General features: G+C 37.3%; 1 protein-coding gene across 2 annotated transcripts; it reads left to right on the top strand.

Annotated features, from left to right (window-relative positions):
* Positions 1-933: 933 nt before the first annotated feature.
* rgs14b (regulator of G protein signaling 14b) lies at positions 934-15,109 on the top strand. Of its 2 annotated transcripts, XM_079586948.1 has the most exons (17): positions 934-1,493; positions 1,608-1,810; positions 3,552-3,674; positions 4,864-4,885; positions 7,635-7,804; positions 8,794-8,886; positions 8,990-9,133; positions 11,345-11,536; positions 11,614-11,731; positions 11,853-11,896; positions 11,986-12,177; positions 12,289-12,365; positions 12,759-12,885; positions 13,336-13,411; positions 14,076-14,128; positions 14,220-14,322; positions 14,411-15,109. In XM_079586948.1, the coding sequence occupies exons 2-17, from the start codon at positions 1,754-1,756 to the stop codon at positions 14,665-14,667; spliced, it is 1,848 nt and encodes a 615-aa protein (XP_079443074.1). In that variant the 5' UTR covers positions 934-1,493; positions 1,608-1,753; the 3' UTR covers positions 14,668-15,109. The 2 variants fall into 2 exon arrangements, with proteins under 2 accessions (XP_079443074.1, XP_079443075.1); XM_079586949.1 differs by lacking the exons at positions 934-1,493; positions 1,608-1,810; positions 3,552-3,674 and adding an exon at positions 3,913-4,316.
* The last annotated feature ends 1,802 nt before the right edge of the window (positions 15,110-16,911 follow it).

Consider the following 16,911-nt stretch of genomic DNA (forward strand, 5'->3'; position numbering starts at 1 on the left):
CGAGAGCTAAACGTTGTTAAAACACAAACGACACCTATTTACAATCACAGTAACCTAGACAATGAGCTACAACCCACTTTTCCTCTAAACAAGCTTTATAATATAAATTTGTCTCTAAACGGCCTATTGAGAGAAAAGTCAGAATAAGGGGCCATCTGCAAAGTGCAAATCCCAAAACCCTTCTGCACATTTTATATTATTAAACATATTCAATAGCTTCATCATGACACACTGTACTGTCACCAAATTCAGATCACACATCACTGCTATCCTGCTGGTTATACTACAATACTTAGTTTGATAAAAATGCATTATTTTTATGATTAGGCCTATTTATTATGAAACAAAATCAACAACTTCACCCTTTTTAGAAAAATATCACTGTTATACAGTGTAATGCCATCAAATTATAATTGTTATGTGCAATTACTTCCAAAACTAAGTGTTGTAGCAGTGATGTGTGAACTATTTGAATTTGGTGTTACAGTGAAATTATTGAATATTTTTCATAATATAAAATGAGCAAAAGCAGTGTACTATGACAAGTGGGATACCATTGATGTGTAAACTGAATTGGGTGGCAAAAAAAAAAAAAAATATCACTTCGTCCCTTTAGGGGCTCCGTACAATCATAATTTTTTGGGTTCTGTGGAATCAAAAAGTTTGAAAACTGTTGTGACAAGATACCAAACAAAATGTATCATAAAATTAACTAGACTAGACTGTTTCTATGGTTATTCTTCATTTAAACATTTCTGCAAACTCCACTAATTTTAAATATTAAGCAGGTAGCTCATGTGACTATATCCTATTTAAGGGCACCACTGTCTTTCTAAAACACACTTATGCTCATTATGCAATATTTCTTTTGAGGAGATGTGACAACCATATCTGTGAAGATCATGATAAGCACTTTCTGTCATTTTTGCTAAGGGCCATTAATTACTTTGCTTTTTCCTCAGACGCACATGAACACAAATGCCTTTGTTGCTGGCTGAGCTCATCTCTCCAGCTGTAAGAGCGAGGGAGAGTGAGATGGTGAACAGGCTTATGGCCACACGGACTGCTGCACTGATGAATTGAGAGGAACAGGTGTCGACCATTGCAGAACAGAAGGAGCTTTGGTGACGCAAAACAGAACTGGTTCTGGATGGTTTTTTCGTCAGGACCTGCTTTGGCCAGTTTGGACGATTGACTGGACATGTTTGTGAAGAAAAACTTCTTTATAAAGCTCCCCACAAATCACAGTCTCCATTTAGGAGAAACTGTGCATAAAGAGGGACCTTTTTTTGAAGAGCACCAGTTCACACAAATGTGAAAAATAAATCAATTGAACTTGACATTAAATGATCACCGTTGAATGTAAAAGAGCAGTTTTCAAAATTTTTTTAATCTCTTTGTATTCCACAGGAAAAAAGACATGAGGTTAAAGATGATAGAATTTCAACAAATCACCTGTGAAAGGTGTGCTGCAGATAATCAAATGCAAACGGGTAAGACTAACACTAACACTTTTTTTTATCACAATAATTGTGCATTTCATTTCTGTCTACATGGTCATTCATCCTCAGGTTTCTCTGGATGATTGTTGCCTGAATGTACGTCAGTGTGTTTTCCTTCTCAGTGACTTTTATACCCAGCGGCGTTGTGTTTTATGGTGTTTGCGCAGTGACACGTTGTTTCTGTGAGCCAAGAAGTTCTAGCTCAGGTTTTGTGTAAGCTCACTGGTCTCCAGCACACAGCCAGCTTCATCATGGAGATCTCTCTGTCTCACCACCAACAGAAACCATCTGTCCAGTCAAGGGAAAAGGTACCAAATTTCCTCTTCACTTCTTACCTGTGATATACAACTGGTAGGGTGGAAACATCTGGTCATGATACTATAATATTGGAATTTTTGGAGTTTTTTTTTTTTTTTTCTGTTCAGGGTACAGTTAAACAAAATGAATACTCATTTCTTCTTCTTTTTTTGCTTCTCACAACTATATTTGTAGCTTTTTCCAGTTTAGATTTGGGCCAAATTGAAACATTTGAGTGTATGATTAACTGTTTTCTTGGTCTGAATAATAATTTATTTAACTTTTTAATAAAAATCTATGTATGTGTATACACAGAGGTGGCTGGTGAATTTTATTTTAGGGGGGGCTAAACCAAATCCCTGTAGGGGGGTCTGGGGGCATCCTACCCCAGAAGATTTTTTTTTGATTTTCACATACAAACGAAGCATTCTGGTGCATTCTGACAAAATAATAAAGACAAAATAGAACATTTTCTTACAAAGACGAATGGGGCCGGGGAAGTTTTAACTTAATTTATTTGCCTTTTAGAATTCAGCAAGATTAAAAGTGCAAATACATCAATAGAAATTCGGAATTATACACAAGTTAACATTCTCTCTCTTTATGCGTGTTAGAGAGAGAGAGAGAGATCTATTGTGTTGGTAACTTCACTCATAAATCTATCTACAGTCAAGTATGCAAATACAGTCAAATACGATAAAATACCAATATAATATGTGCAACATTTTATGTGTGGTTGTTCATGACACACTGAAGGCATGATGCCACCATAGGTTTGCAGAGAACCACATACAATATGCATCTCGGTTCTCGTACACAGTGTTGACGATCCTGCTGTTAAAATTCCACCTTGTAGATGAAGCTCTGGGCAGTCTTCGTGAGACAATCTTGTCCAGAACGCTGCACCGTTTCGGTGACCGGGAAAAGAAAGACACAATACCGCTTGGATGTCCTGATTGTTTTAATGCCAATTTGTCTGAATTGGATCGTCGACTAAAAGGAATTATTTCAGAGATGCAACGGAATTGCACACATTAGTAGCCATCTTGAAAGTAGCAAGTGACTTGATCGAAGATATCCCCCTCTGTCTCTTTGCTCAGTTACGTATGACGCAAGCACATAAGTGCGAGTCCCAAATCCTCGTTGAAAATGCATAGAAAGTTTTAACATAAGAGTCAATGGGAGAATGCTTGGGCGATTTTCCACGTCAATGAATTCGCTCAGAGAGGCGGGAGTCGCGGGCGTGACCATTTGAAACGTGACTTGAATCTGGCGAATCTGATTGGACAATGACAGATAATATGTCTAGAACACTGAAAACTACTTTTGCTGTGATATAATTTGTTTAAAAAAAAATCCTCTTTCTCCCAGTTGGTAGTGCGTCGCCCAAATCGCCCTTATACACCATCCACCCCTGTGTATACGTGTGCATGTATGTGTGTATATGTCTGTGTCTGTCTGTCTGTCTGTCAGATCCTATGATGATGACATGTGGAGAAAAGAAGTGGTCTAAGCACTGAGCTCTGGGGCACCCCAGTAACTAGATGTTCTATATACATGATACATGTTGTATACATAGATGTTATACCCTCATCCAAGGATTTCATTGTTTCGGTTACATTTTTCCATGAATATTTGTATGAAACCGTAAATTGATCATTCATATCATGAATGTATTTTATTGTACAGAAAAGCTTTTATATTGTGAGGTTGTAATATATGAAACTAATTTTTGTGTGAATTTTATGTCAGAGGACCTTGAGTTTCAATGAAATCACTAGAGGGTTCTCAAACCTCGCTCGACGCAACACTTTACGGAGGACTCTTGGGAGACACAACACCCTGTCAGACAGTCAGCCTTACAGCCTCAACAAGGTAAAACCTTTGACTGATTTCAGAAGAGCCCTCATTTCCTCATCTGTCTACTGTTTTTAGGCATATGGAGTTACTGCCATGCTAGCCATAAGCTGAAGATCCTGTTATGACCTTTAAAAGTTGAATCATCTCAAAATGGTAGATTTGATGGTGTTTGAAGAAAACCTGATTGAAGTTCACCAACAGAAGTGCAGTGGTACATGGTATTTTGGTCATGATTGCTTGAGTGATAATGTTTAATCTAATTGCTGTGTGCTCTTTCAGAATCTGACCGGGACAGTGCTAAAACATGTCAATCACAACAAAACAAATGTTAAATGTCACAAATACCCAATAATTTAATTCCAATGAATGTTTTTTTCTTCACAAATGACCTTATTCATTATGTAATGATGGAAGAACAGCAGCCATGGTTTCACTGTAAAAAAAAAAGAGCTCTGTCTGAAACATGCCCACACTTCCTCTTGCGGCATGTTACCATGGTAAGACTTCCTGCTCGAGCAGGAAGTTATATTGTGTTCAGAGCTGTCTCAAACGCACATCAGAAACAACTCACTCATGCGTTTAATAATCTAAAGTACATGTGATTCCAAGGATATGTCTCTGAAAGGGAATAACATTGAGATATCCAACGGACTTAAGGTACGTTCAAAGAGCCTGACTAAAAATGTATGTGCCGGTCTGTGTGCGCAAACACAGCGTTGTCACAGAATACGAATATGGCAATGAAAATGTATCTGTTGAGAACGAGTTTAAAAAAAAATTTCTCCTCAAGTATTTTTTAACCATATCAGGTCAAATCATAAGGTTAAAAGTGGCCTTGAACTAACCAATGTAGTGTTGTAACTACTTTCTTTTATTCAGGGGGCAAAAAAATTACATTACCCTCCGGGAATGAGACGATCAGAGAACATCAGTTTATATCCAATTTGAGAGAAAAAAGAACAGCCATTTTATCTCAGACTCCAATTGTGTCTCATTTTGTTGCTCGTGAGCTCTTTCACTCAGCCTTGTACTTGTGTGCGTCTCCATTGCCTGCAGGCATTGAATCAAACAATATTTATTACCAAGAAATGTGTACTTCAACTGAGTCACTAATACCACAGATGAATGTACGCCATGATCCAACATACATATTTTTGATTAGTATAATTATAACTGATCGATATAATTTCATTTTCTCCTACAGACACTGGCTGTTTCAGATGGAGGTAAGTTATTCATTAAAAATGTTTTTTTTTTTTAGAGGAGATGGAGGATGAACGATATGTTCTCCTCCATCAACGGCATCAGGGGGAAACAAAGGTCAGCAGTCCGTGCGGCCATGTGTTTTTATACTTTATCCACATGGCAGCGAACAGTTCTAATGCAGTCATACCTCTGGGTTTATCACTTTATCAGTGACCTGTTTACATCCGGTTTTGGGGGTGGGGGTGTAGCCACATCAGTTTCTCTCTCTGTTCAAGTGTCATTGTGAGACAGAGAGATTGTGAGAGAAAAACAGGTGGGTAGGCAGAAAGGCAGACAGACAGAGGTATAGAAAGTCATGTGACTGTCTGGAAGTGAAGACAATCATCGATCACACCAGAATAATCATCAAGCGTCTGAAGCTAGTCATTCATAAAGTGTGACTCGAACTCATGCTTGGGAAATTCCTCTACTGCACATCAGTGCCACAAAAACAAGTGACGAGTGAAGTGTCGGAATAAAGGAAGAGAACTGTAAAAAGTGTCATAACAGATTTTGGGTTGAGACAGTTTAGCAGCGCACAAACGTTAATGATGTCATATTGACGAGCGTCTTTCTTTAGCATGTCTCACACATTCCCAAAGCCTGAGGAAAGACAAAACGGGGCTAAATCAGCTCATGCGTCCTCTGACAAAAGATTGAGATTCGCTGACTGGCATGTTTGTACACTAGATTTTATTTTCACGGTATTATGCGTCGTGCTTTTGAATTGACTTCACATTCAACTGAAAAGTGTTTCGAGCCTAAAACAAGATGACCTGAAGAATTGTGCAAAAAAATTATAATTCTGCACTGATAGTTATTACCAATATATTTAAACAATATTTGCTTTATTTATTATTTCAGATAAAATGGGACAGATCAACTGCAAAAATGGGATTTCTGTGAATTTAAAATTGGTAGCATGTATGTAAATATTTTATATTTAGAACATTTGTCATCTCTGAAAAGTTACAAAATGTGGCCCTGTTGGAAAACTTAAGGTGCTCAATCTCAGCCCCACCAGCTGGTAGTCCATCTGATCTATCATTTATCCAACTAATGACCCTACGGTTACCCTAGAAACAATGTAAAAACACCAAACATAAGAAGAAACACAGACTACCATGAAGTCATGTCTCTGCTATAGCACCACTACTATGAGACCATTAATGAATAACTACATTTGTGAAAAAGTTAGCATACATTTACATAGTATTATACAATTCCAAAGAATATGAATGTAGTGTCTTTAAGCACTTTATTGCAATGAAATTAACATTTATTATAGTTTAAATTTATATTAAATAGTGGGTTTTGACCCACTTAAGGACTAAGTAATTTATTCTATTATCATTGAAATGTGGTTCAAGTGTTCTTTCAAATGTACTGAAAAGCATTCATGGTAAACTATAATATATTTTTATGTAATTTCTATTAAAACTAACACTTGATTAATTACACATGGGTTACCATTACCTTATATTATTCATTATGCATTTTTCATGTTAATTAGGGAACTGTATAGTAGTTCTCTGGGAGGTAGGAAACATAGTTACTGAGTAGCTAATAGAGAACTACCACATTCGACTGAGCGTTATGACTAACTAATTAATTAATCAGAGTTTTGTGATAGTTAAGAGTATAGTTACTAGAATGTTCATAGTGCGTTACTCATTTGTTTCTGTGTAGTTATTTATTAATGAAGGAACAGTATTCTAAATTGTTACCAAATATACTTAAAACTTTAAAACTTAACATTTTTGATGATTATAAAGTACTTAAGTGTTCTTAAGTTAAAAAGTCATACAAGTGTACCCTCTTTAAGTACTATTAAGTGGCTTTTTATTTCCTTGATATAATTTCCTGCAAGTATAGTTTTTTTTAATAAAGGCTACTTTTAAGATTTGAAGTACACAAATAAAATGAAGTGCACTTATTTTTCGAAAGGGTATCCAAACTCTTAGTGTTGCATGGCATGGTTCATGTTTGCTCAATAGTAGGCTATATTTAATGACTTATAGTATAATCCAATTTACCTAATAGTTCATGGCAAACTTGATCTAATGTTAAGGTAAAGTGGGTCCCAAATTGCGTACTTATGCACTATTCTATGTCATTAGTGTCATGTGACTATGTAATTTATGTCATGTAGTATAAACAGAGTATTGTGTTCACACTGAAAATTCCAAATAAGATAGTGTTAAATACCTGGGTAATGCACTTAATTAACCGAAAAAACTAAGTGTGGAATGTTGGGCCCTGTCCCAAATGGCACACTTCATATGTACTTTCAGTCTTGTGGACTTACAATGGCTGCCGAGTCCATGAGACCGTAGCGTGTCCCATTTAGTCATTTTTTTAGGTTTCAGAAGGGTGCTCACGAGCACCCCTTTTGGTCGATATGTGCAGCAGATGTCTATGCGACAGTCAAAGCGGCATTACGTCACAAAAATGCGGATTTGAAAGAAAACAGCGAGTTTTTAGGGTGTCACGCACTCAACTGTTGCAGCTTTAATTACGCAGCGGAGGGGGAGGGGCTATTAAATTCCGATGTTGAATGACAAAATAACCTTAAGTTCATACACTACACAGCTGAGTATGTAAGTACATACTGTAGTGTATAGTGCGTCATTTAGGACACAACTGTAAACAGACCCTCACAATACACACAAATGTTTTAAGTTCAAATGCCAGTGCTTCTCAACATCCTCTCCGTCTCGTGGGCGTTAGAACTGAATGTGCTGGAGACCGATGAGCGCACAGCGACGCAGTACTCCAGCAGTAACTCCAGTCTGCCCACCGTGCCCAGGGAAGGGACCAGAGGTGTGGGTCAGGTGGCCAGCTGGGCCGTCAGCTTCGAGAGGCTGCTGGAGGACCCCATGGGAGTACGCTACTTCACGGTGAGTGAAGTAAACAAGTGTCATTCGAAAGAGTGAATATTTCTGGACATAAAAAAGCACGTCAAAATCTGAACAAATACACAGATGAATGGGCTTTAGGGGAAGATATTGATTTGCTTACTGTGTTGGTTATTTTCTCTAATGGATCTTCTAAAAAGCACTTGAGTTTACTGGGTGGGAAGGTTTCTGAATGATCTACTAACTTCTAATATTGTCAACTTAGTGCTTTAAAACTAAAAGCAATGCAGTTGGACCAATTCAAAGTTGATCACTACAGGCAACTCAAGTAATATTGATATAAGTGTGATTAATTGCAATTAATTAATCAGCAAATCATTCAATTCATTTGATTTAATATAGATTTAATCAAAAGACAGCCCTGAATACGGTGGTTTTCTTGGTGATATTACTGAATACAAAAGGCTGACTGTCTTACTCAGCAGAGAAAAGCAGAAGTGGTGTCCTAGAAATAAGCCTGTGCTTCTAGTTTCTCGGTGTACACGTCATATACTTCTGCACTTATTCACTTCGTAATAAACAGATTTTCGTAGAGAGATGCTGCCATGTTGCTCGACGCTCTCATTTGTTTACCAACCACGCAGAGCAAGCAACTCGACCCCAATTCATTGTGAAATGTGTAAAATCAGAAAAAAAACAGGAGAGGAGGAAAACAGCCCACGGTATGAGTCACTGTAATTATAGGTAAATGAGGAGGTGTGGAGAATGTTTCAGAAGGGAGGCTGGAAGAGAGTTTGTGGGGGGGGGGGGAAGGAAACATTTGTGTGTTTAGGTGAGATGGATAAACCTCTGTGAATTCCTCATTTGGTGGCCAACAGAGATACAAGCCAGAACTAGAAATTAAATTGTCTAAATTGTCTTGTTTTTAATAATAATACAGGTGATAGTAATTATCATGCCCACCGACACATGCAGTTCATCCAGATTTGAGGCATGTTCTTAGCGTTACATTTTGTCTGTATGCACCAAAGGCATTTCTGAAATCTGAGGTCAGTGCTGAGAACATCTTATTCTGGCTGGCGTGTGAAAAGTTTCGCAAGATACCTGCCTATCAATCAGAGCAGGTAAATCTCCGTGTTGTATATCGAACCACTATTTTATCACTGTTTCTTTTCCTTTCTAATTCCTACAGAAAATGTAAATATTCAATTTGTTTTCTTACCCTAGCTCAAGAGAGAGGCGTTGTCAATTTATAACAGCTTCCTGTCCAGCAACGCAACTTCTCCCATTAACATAGATGACAGAGTACGAGTCGAGGAGAAAGATGTTCAAAACCCTCAAGCTGATATCTTTCAAAAAGCCCAACAACAGGTATGTGACATCATATCAGGTTGAAATGTCAATCGAAATAAATTTCAAGAGCATTTTATTGATAATAATAGAGTGTAGGGAGGATTGACCTTGGTGAGCTAGATCTGCTCCGCTGGCATGAGCGAAGGCCTAATGTTGAAACGTGCTCAGAATTACAGAGATATTAGGATACATGCTGCTTCAAGGTTGAGAGAACCCTGCAGCAGATCTAGACAGGTGGTTCTGGGGAGGAGGAGGGCCAGAAAAATACATTCTCATTGTGCACACAGAAGTTACTGAGTGCAATGTGAATAAAGGTTGTGTAGATTAGAAAGATAAATCGATTGGCTGTACTGCTGGCTTGAGAGATCATGAAAGAGTTTCATGACTGAACTATGTATGATATAGTTTAAAAAAAAGAAAAAAAAGATTATGCTCTATGTTGTTAAGAAATGGAAAGCAAAAAAAAAAAAAATTACTTTGAGCACAGGTCTATATATTATCAAATATTATCAAATTATCAATATATTATTAATAATATTATAATACTTTGGATTAACCCTTAAATGCATGAATGTTTGTCCAGGTCTATATCTAACACGGATGGATCTCTAGCTGTCGCAATAATATAAAACTCTCCTGATTTTAGAGTAACAATTACCGAAAAATTAAATAAAGCATATTTTGTTACCTTTTGGAGCTTGGAAGGGTTCAGTTTGAGCAGATGTTTTATGCCATCATCACTGTCCTCGTCATAGCTCATTTCCCAGTACATTCAGCATCTGGCTTACATTCGCGATCTCAAAAATATTCTCCAAACTATCATTTTCAACAACTTTAAAATCAAGATTTGGATCTATAACAGCTTCTTTACCAGATCCACCATCAAGTGACAGTGACTGTAAAATGTTCAATACTAATAAAAAATGTTGCACTAATATTTGCTCTGCAGTAAATCGCCGAACCATTTTAAGTTTTGCTGATGATTCTTTCTATTCTTTTGTTTTCTGCCTGAGTGAAACGTGACTTTATCATTGTGTATCAGACATTGCCACATTGTGGAATAAAGGTGAATTGCACTTATTCATCAAATATTCAGTTATTGTTGTGCATTAATATATATATATATTTATTCACTGTTACACACCTCAGGTCGTAAGCGACCATAAATATTTTTATTTATAATTTTTTTTACAAAAAATGAATGGAAAAACAAGCATTCTTTTTCTTTTCTTGTTATATTGTTTATAATGAATTGATTGAGGAATACTAAGAAGGTAGATGTCTAACTTTAAAATAATGAGGAGGGGGGTAGCGAATGACGCCCCGGGTCACTAAAGACCAGAGGTATGCCTTTAAGGGTTAAAGCAGAAAAAAAGTTTACATTAAAGGAACACGCCGACTTTTTGGGACTTTAGCTTATTCACTGTATCCCTCAGAGTTAAGTATATAAGTCCATACATACCCTTTTCATCTCCGTGTGTGTGCCGTAACTGTCTGACGCACCCACCGCTATAGCCTAGCTTAGCACAAAGACGGAGGTAAACAAAAAGTCGGCGTGTTCCTTTAACATTTATTCATTTGGTAAGATGCTTTTATCCAAAGTTATGTACATTGCATTCAAGGTATACATTTTGTTTGTATCAGGTTATATCACCAAATCTAGAAAAATGACTAAATTTCAGGAGTGCCTCAAGTAAATAATTTCAACACAAGGTTTTAAGAAAAAGAGTTTAGATCCTCTGCTCATGACAGTGCATCCAAGTGCATAAAGAGTTCCATGTACATGGTTAGTGATGCAATAATATAAACTAGAGCATTCCCATTATAATCAGCAAAGTTATCTTCACTACAAGAAGGCACAGTATTAAGTGTCTTTTTCAATCAATTTCAAATGCTTTCAGCCTCAACAACAAATTAGTAGATTTTTGCCTCTGTCAAACAAGCAGGGGGAAAACCCTGACACTAGATGCTATTGTAGTTTTGCCCATTTGTGTGGTGTAAAAACAAAGATATGTGTCATATTGAATAAGTTGTTACATTCGTGACAAAGACGTATTTGTTGTGTTGTGGTAAGGCAAACCACTTTAGTTTAAGAACAGACAGCAATCATGACTCAATTATCCAGAGCTACTAAAAGCAATCAACTCAAGAGCCCACCCTCCTTTGACTCCCTCTTGAGCAGAAGCGTCCTCCTTACCTAACCTTTCCATTCTCTCTTCCCCCTTTCAGATCTTTAAACTGATGAAGTTTGACAGCTACACTCGTTTCGTGCGCTCACAGCTCTATCAAAGCTGCATGCTAGCTAATGTGGAGGGCAGGCCCCTGCCAGGGCTGGACCCTCGTGGCAAACCCCTCACCTCAACCAAACACACCAGCAGCACTTCACCCAGAGAGCAAGTCAAGTTCGATAAAACTAAGGAGGTAACTCGATATCTCAATGTAAAATATGACTGGATTTGATCTTAATAAGAGATTTATATGAGTTTGTTGTTTTCCAGAGGTTAAAGGCGAAGACAAGTACAGCAGAGGCTGATGATGTGGTAGAGAGGAGGAAGGTCAATCTGCAAGGCATTATAGGAAAGGACAAACGCAAAGAGAAGAGAGGGTCCTGGGGAGGTGATTTTACGATGTCAAAACCCACCAAACCCACACATGGTTTAAATAAAGGGCAAATTTAACTAATAATAGGTTTTTAGACCATTTCATAAAATCCCTGTTTTCTATTGGCCATTTCCAGAATCACCCATCAGCTTCAAGACTGGACTTGTGAAGAGTTCAGAGGTAACTTGCTACAAAGTCTGTAGATACCAGCATTTTACAATGCCATACCAGTACACTGGTGTCGTGTCAATACATATCTGTTGTTGCAGGTTGAGAAATTAGTGGCACGCTCTGCAGACGGAGGGGTTGATAAGTATTGCTGTGTCTTCCTGCCCGATGGTACGGCATCCCTGACCCCGGCCCGACCTGGTGTCACCGTTCGCAAAATGCTCACCGGCGTATGTGAAAAAAGAGGCCTTCCTCTGTCAGACATCATTATTTATCTACAAGGCAAAGACAAAGTAAGAAGTGCAAAACCTTTACATGTACATTACTAGACAAAATGTCTATATATGTACTTCTTTACAAAACAATTTTTTTAATTGTGATCTCCCATTGGGTGTCACATATAGCAACCGCTGTCATTGGACCAGGACAGCTCTATGCTGAAGGATCAGCAGGTGTTTCTGGAACTGAGGGTCACATTTGCGTGAGTGTTGTGCAAAAAAAAGTCACCCGAAAATAAAAATGTTGGCATCATTTACTCATCCGCATGTCGTTCCAAACCTGTATGCATTTCTTTCTTCTGTGGGACACAAAAGAAGATATTTAGAAGAATGTTGGTAACCAATCAGTTTTTGTTGGATTATGTTTTTTCTCCATAAAATTAAAGTCAATGGGAACCGAAATTGTTTAGTTACCAGCATTCGTTAAAAAAAAAAAATCTTCTTTTGTGTTCCACAGAAGAAAAAACATCAGATTTGATACAACATGAGGGTGAGTAAATGATGACACACTTTATGGATAGACAGTTCCTTTAAATCCAAACAATCAGTTTGAATTGCCTGTCGTCACCAGGTGTTTCTGTGTGTTTCTCGTACAGGGTAAAGGTAGCATTCGCAGGTAAGACGGTGGCTGTTGTGGTGAAGTCCAATAAGACCCTGCAGGACGCCCTTGCGTCGATGCTTAACAAATACCGCCTCAGGGCACAGGACGCCACTGTTACCATGGTGAGCTGGGTCTAGATTGGCCAGAACAAGCATTTCGTTTGAAATTAATAATTTGACCTTTTTTGATGGACCACAAGATTACAGGGAGACATTCTCACATTTTCCTGTTTCTCTTGTTATTAAACTGCAGCTGCAAAAGCAGGACAGTTGCCAGTATTGAACAATCATTTAATATTTTATGTTCATCAAAACCCTTACACATAAAAACATGAAAAACTCAATACAGTCAATAAGCAGAAGATGCCTCCACATGCTCTTTAGTATTCTTCATTGTAATGTACGGTAATATCAATTTTTTTTTTAAATAAAAAAATAAAAAAATATTAAATGCTAATAAATCTACTTGTCATACAATCCTAATGACTAAATAGAAATGACATTGACCTGTCTATATCAACATTTGCATTACATCAGCCATGTGCTCACATGTTTTCTGTCCTCTGTTTTCAGGCTGGAAGCGGACAGATAATAAGTATAAACACAGCTGTCACCTCTCTGGCCAATAAGACACTAATTCTAGATAAACGTATGTACAAATTCTATTTTAAATTCTACATCTTTCAGGTTTCATATTGAACTACTGAATTCACTGAGTGGGAAGACAGACACATGGATAGATGGGTTGATAGACAGACAGACAGACAGACAGACATGGATAGATAGATAGATTTATTCTTACTCTCAATCTTCTTAAAGGTACAGTTCACCCTAAAATAAAAATTCTAAGCTGTTGATAAATCAAATCACTCTTGCAGGACAGACAGACGACAGACAGACAGACAGACAGACAGACAGACAGACGGATAGATAGACATGGATAGATAGACAGATACTCTCAGTCTTCTTAAAGGTACAGTTCACCCTAAAATAAAAATTATAAGCTGTTGATCAATCAAATCACTCTTGCAGGACAGACAGACAGACAGACGGATAGATAGACATGGATAGATAGACATGGATAGATAGACAGATACTCTCAGTCTTCTTAAAGGTACAGTTCACCCTAAAATAAAAATTATAAGCTGTTGATCAATCAAATCACTCTTGCAGGACAGACAGACAGACAGACGGATAGATAGACATGGATAGATAGACATGGATAGATAGACAGATACTCTCAGTCTTCTTAAAGGTACAGTTCACCCTAAAATAAAATTCTAAGCTGTTGATCAATCTAATCACTCTTGCAGGTGTTGATCAAGCCAGCGAATTAAAAGGGAACTTCTCACCTACTTCATTACAAGTGAGTCTACTGCTTTAGACCGGCGCATCTCAATATCTTGATATTCTCCAGTCCTTCTCTGAGGTATAACCTCTCTTGCATCTGTCACCAGGATCGGAGAGGTGCTGTGGATGCCAACATGTTCCCTCCAGGGAATACTCGATCAAATGCCCGACAGAAGAACCCTGGATTGAGGAGAACCTATGACATGGAGGGTAAATGATGATTACCTCATTTCTATTCGCCGGTCTTTATAGTACCATGGAACGTAACCTGCTTATCTAAATGTGTTGGAACTTTCAGGTTTGGTGGAGTTGTTAAACCGAGCACAGACCTGCAGTGCTGATGATCAGCGAGGTCTCCTGAAGAAAGAACATCTAATGCTGCCTCAGTTCCTTCAGTTACCCCTGGAGGAGGCTGAGAACAACAGATCGCTGGAGGAGTCCTGCTCCAGTATGGGGTCTCTTGAAGTGGATTCTCCTGCAGGACAATCAGACACATTAGGGGAGGGACCATCTGAGAGCCAGTGCTCAAACCCTGCCAGAGAAACTGTGGTGTGAAGCTTAACGGACCTGTTACATCAGAGAATAGAGAATGTTTCAGGGAAGTGAATGTGACAGACTTTAATGATGGACACTTGTTATTAGGATTTTTTTTTTTTTTTAATAAAAGTAGATGCTATGAAATATTGTTTACAGTAGATGTGATTCTGCACATGTTTATGTCTAGCTGCTTGTATTTATTTCAAATTGAATCAACATAAAAATACATTCTATTTGTTTTCATGGAGACATGCATTGCGTACTTCCCTTAAAGGCTTCACTGAAGTTTTCAAAACCATTCGAAATTGGTTTTGGTAACGCTTTATTATGTACCGTACACTTTTCTACATTGAAATTAGTTGATGCGTTAGTTATCATGAACGAGCAATTAAAGAATGTATGTTCATTTAAATTTATAAATGTAAAAATTTACTTTTAATATTAAAACCTATTACATTTATATTTAGTCATTTAGCAGACGCCTTTGTCCAAAGCGACTTACAAATGAGGACTAAAGCAAGTGAGTCATCATGAATAGGCAAAAACAATGCAAGAAATGCTCAAAAATACAAAGTATGGGCATTACTTAGTAGCATAAAGGGAGGATTGAAGGAAAAGGAAAACATTTTTGTTTTAGAGGTTAAGTGCTCACAGAAGAGATGAGTTTTCAGCTGTTTTTTGAATGTTTATGTAGGCCTAAGTCTATTAACATTACTCAAGTACACAAGAAGTTAATATTATTCTTTTTCAGGTCTTTAATGACTTTACCAAATCCTTTAAAGGGGTGGTTGAGTATTATTTCACTTTTTTTAACTTGAGTTAGATTGTAATGTTGCTGTTTGAGCATAAACAACATCTGCAAAGTTACAACGCTCAAAGTTCAAAGCAAAGGGAGATATTTGTTTTTAAAGAAATAGTTTTTTAACGATTACAACAAACGGCTGGTATGGACTACACGACATTCCTCACGGGTTAGTGACATCACCAACCCTAAAATTTACATAAACCCGCCCCTGGGAACACGCAGTCCATGTTGAGAAGAGGGAGAGTTGTTGTAGTCGAACACATTTGTGAGTCAGATCAAACTGTAGCATCCGTCTTTTCAAATGCAATAGAAAGTCACTCTGTGTGCATCTCACAACAGTTCCTTTAGAGCGATTTATAGATTATTATGACAGAATATGCTAATTGAAGATAGTTAATGCCACATAGCAACATAAATTCATCAACTAACCATTCAGAGACGTCCTGTTGCAGTCTATATGTTGTCACTTCTTCTTGAGTCTCTCCATCATTGTCTGACTCCATTTAAACATGAAAGGCAGAACAGTTTCTGTCATTTTAGTGTGTCTGCGTGAGGTAATCGGAGCTGCTCTAGAAACTCCGCCCTATGTGTCGGGTGCAGCAGCTAATTTGCATTTAAAGGGCCAGACACAAAACGGTGCGTTTTTGCTGACCCTCAAAAAGTGACAACTTTAACATGCTATATAAAAATATCTGTGGGGTATTTTGAGCTAAAACTTAAAAACATTTTACCACCTCTTTAATGGGAAATAGGATATTTTCATTAACAAAAGGTCAATACTTTTTCCATTGTGACTTGATCGGATGATAAAAGTAGGCTACGACTTCATTCCAGAATGAAGTCAGACCTCCTGAAAAACTACCTTCTAGTGAATACTTTTGACTAGAGTATGAAGGCTCAAGTTCACCTTGAGTGCATCTAATGGTTCTTTTCATTTATGGTAATATAAATTATTTTAAATAATTTGTAAATTATTGGTCAAATACATTGATGTTCCCCTACCAATAATTATTGGTAAAAGGACAAATAGTCCTGAGATATTGCGGCAACTGTGACAGTCACAGCCGTAGACTCTGTAAACGGTATGAGTGCACTGCAAAAAATACTTTCTTAGTTAGTATTTTTGTTTTGTTTCCAGTCCAAATATCTAAAAATTCTTAAACCAAGAAGCGTTTACTAGAGAAGTAAAATGACATAAGAAATTCTATTTTGTTTTAAGATAAAAATAAAGTAATTTAAGTAATTTTTGCTTAAAACGAGCAAAATTATCTGCCAATGGGGTAAGCAAAAAATTCTTGGTTTCCATTCGAATTAAGATTTTTTTTCTTGTTTTCCATTCGAATTAAGATTTTTTTTGCTTATCCCATTGGCAGATAATTTTGCTTGTTTTAAGCAAAAATTACTTAAATTACTTTCTTTTTATCTTAAAACAAAATAGAATTTCTTATGTCATTTTA

This window comes from Phoxinus phoxinus (assembly GCF_949152265.1).
Source record: "Phoxinus phoxinus genome assembly, chromosome: 17".
Lineage (NCBI taxonomy): Eukaryota > Metazoa > Chordata > Actinopteri > Cypriniformes > Leuciscidae > Phoxinus > Phoxinus phoxinus.

Coding starts and splice junctions, on each gene's coding strand:
- rgs14b (XM_079586948.1), top strand. CDS start 1,754: ATGGAGATCTCTCTGTCTCACCACCAACAGAAACCATCTGTCCAGTCA. Junction 4,886..7,634: donor ACTGGCTGTTTCAGATGGAG/GTAAGTTATTCA, acceptor CGTGGGCGTTAG/AACTGAATGTGCTGGAGACC. Junction 11,897..11,985: donor GACTTGTGAAGAGTTCAGAG/GTAACTTGCTAC, acceptor CTGTTGTTGCAG/GTTGAGAAATTAGTGGCACG.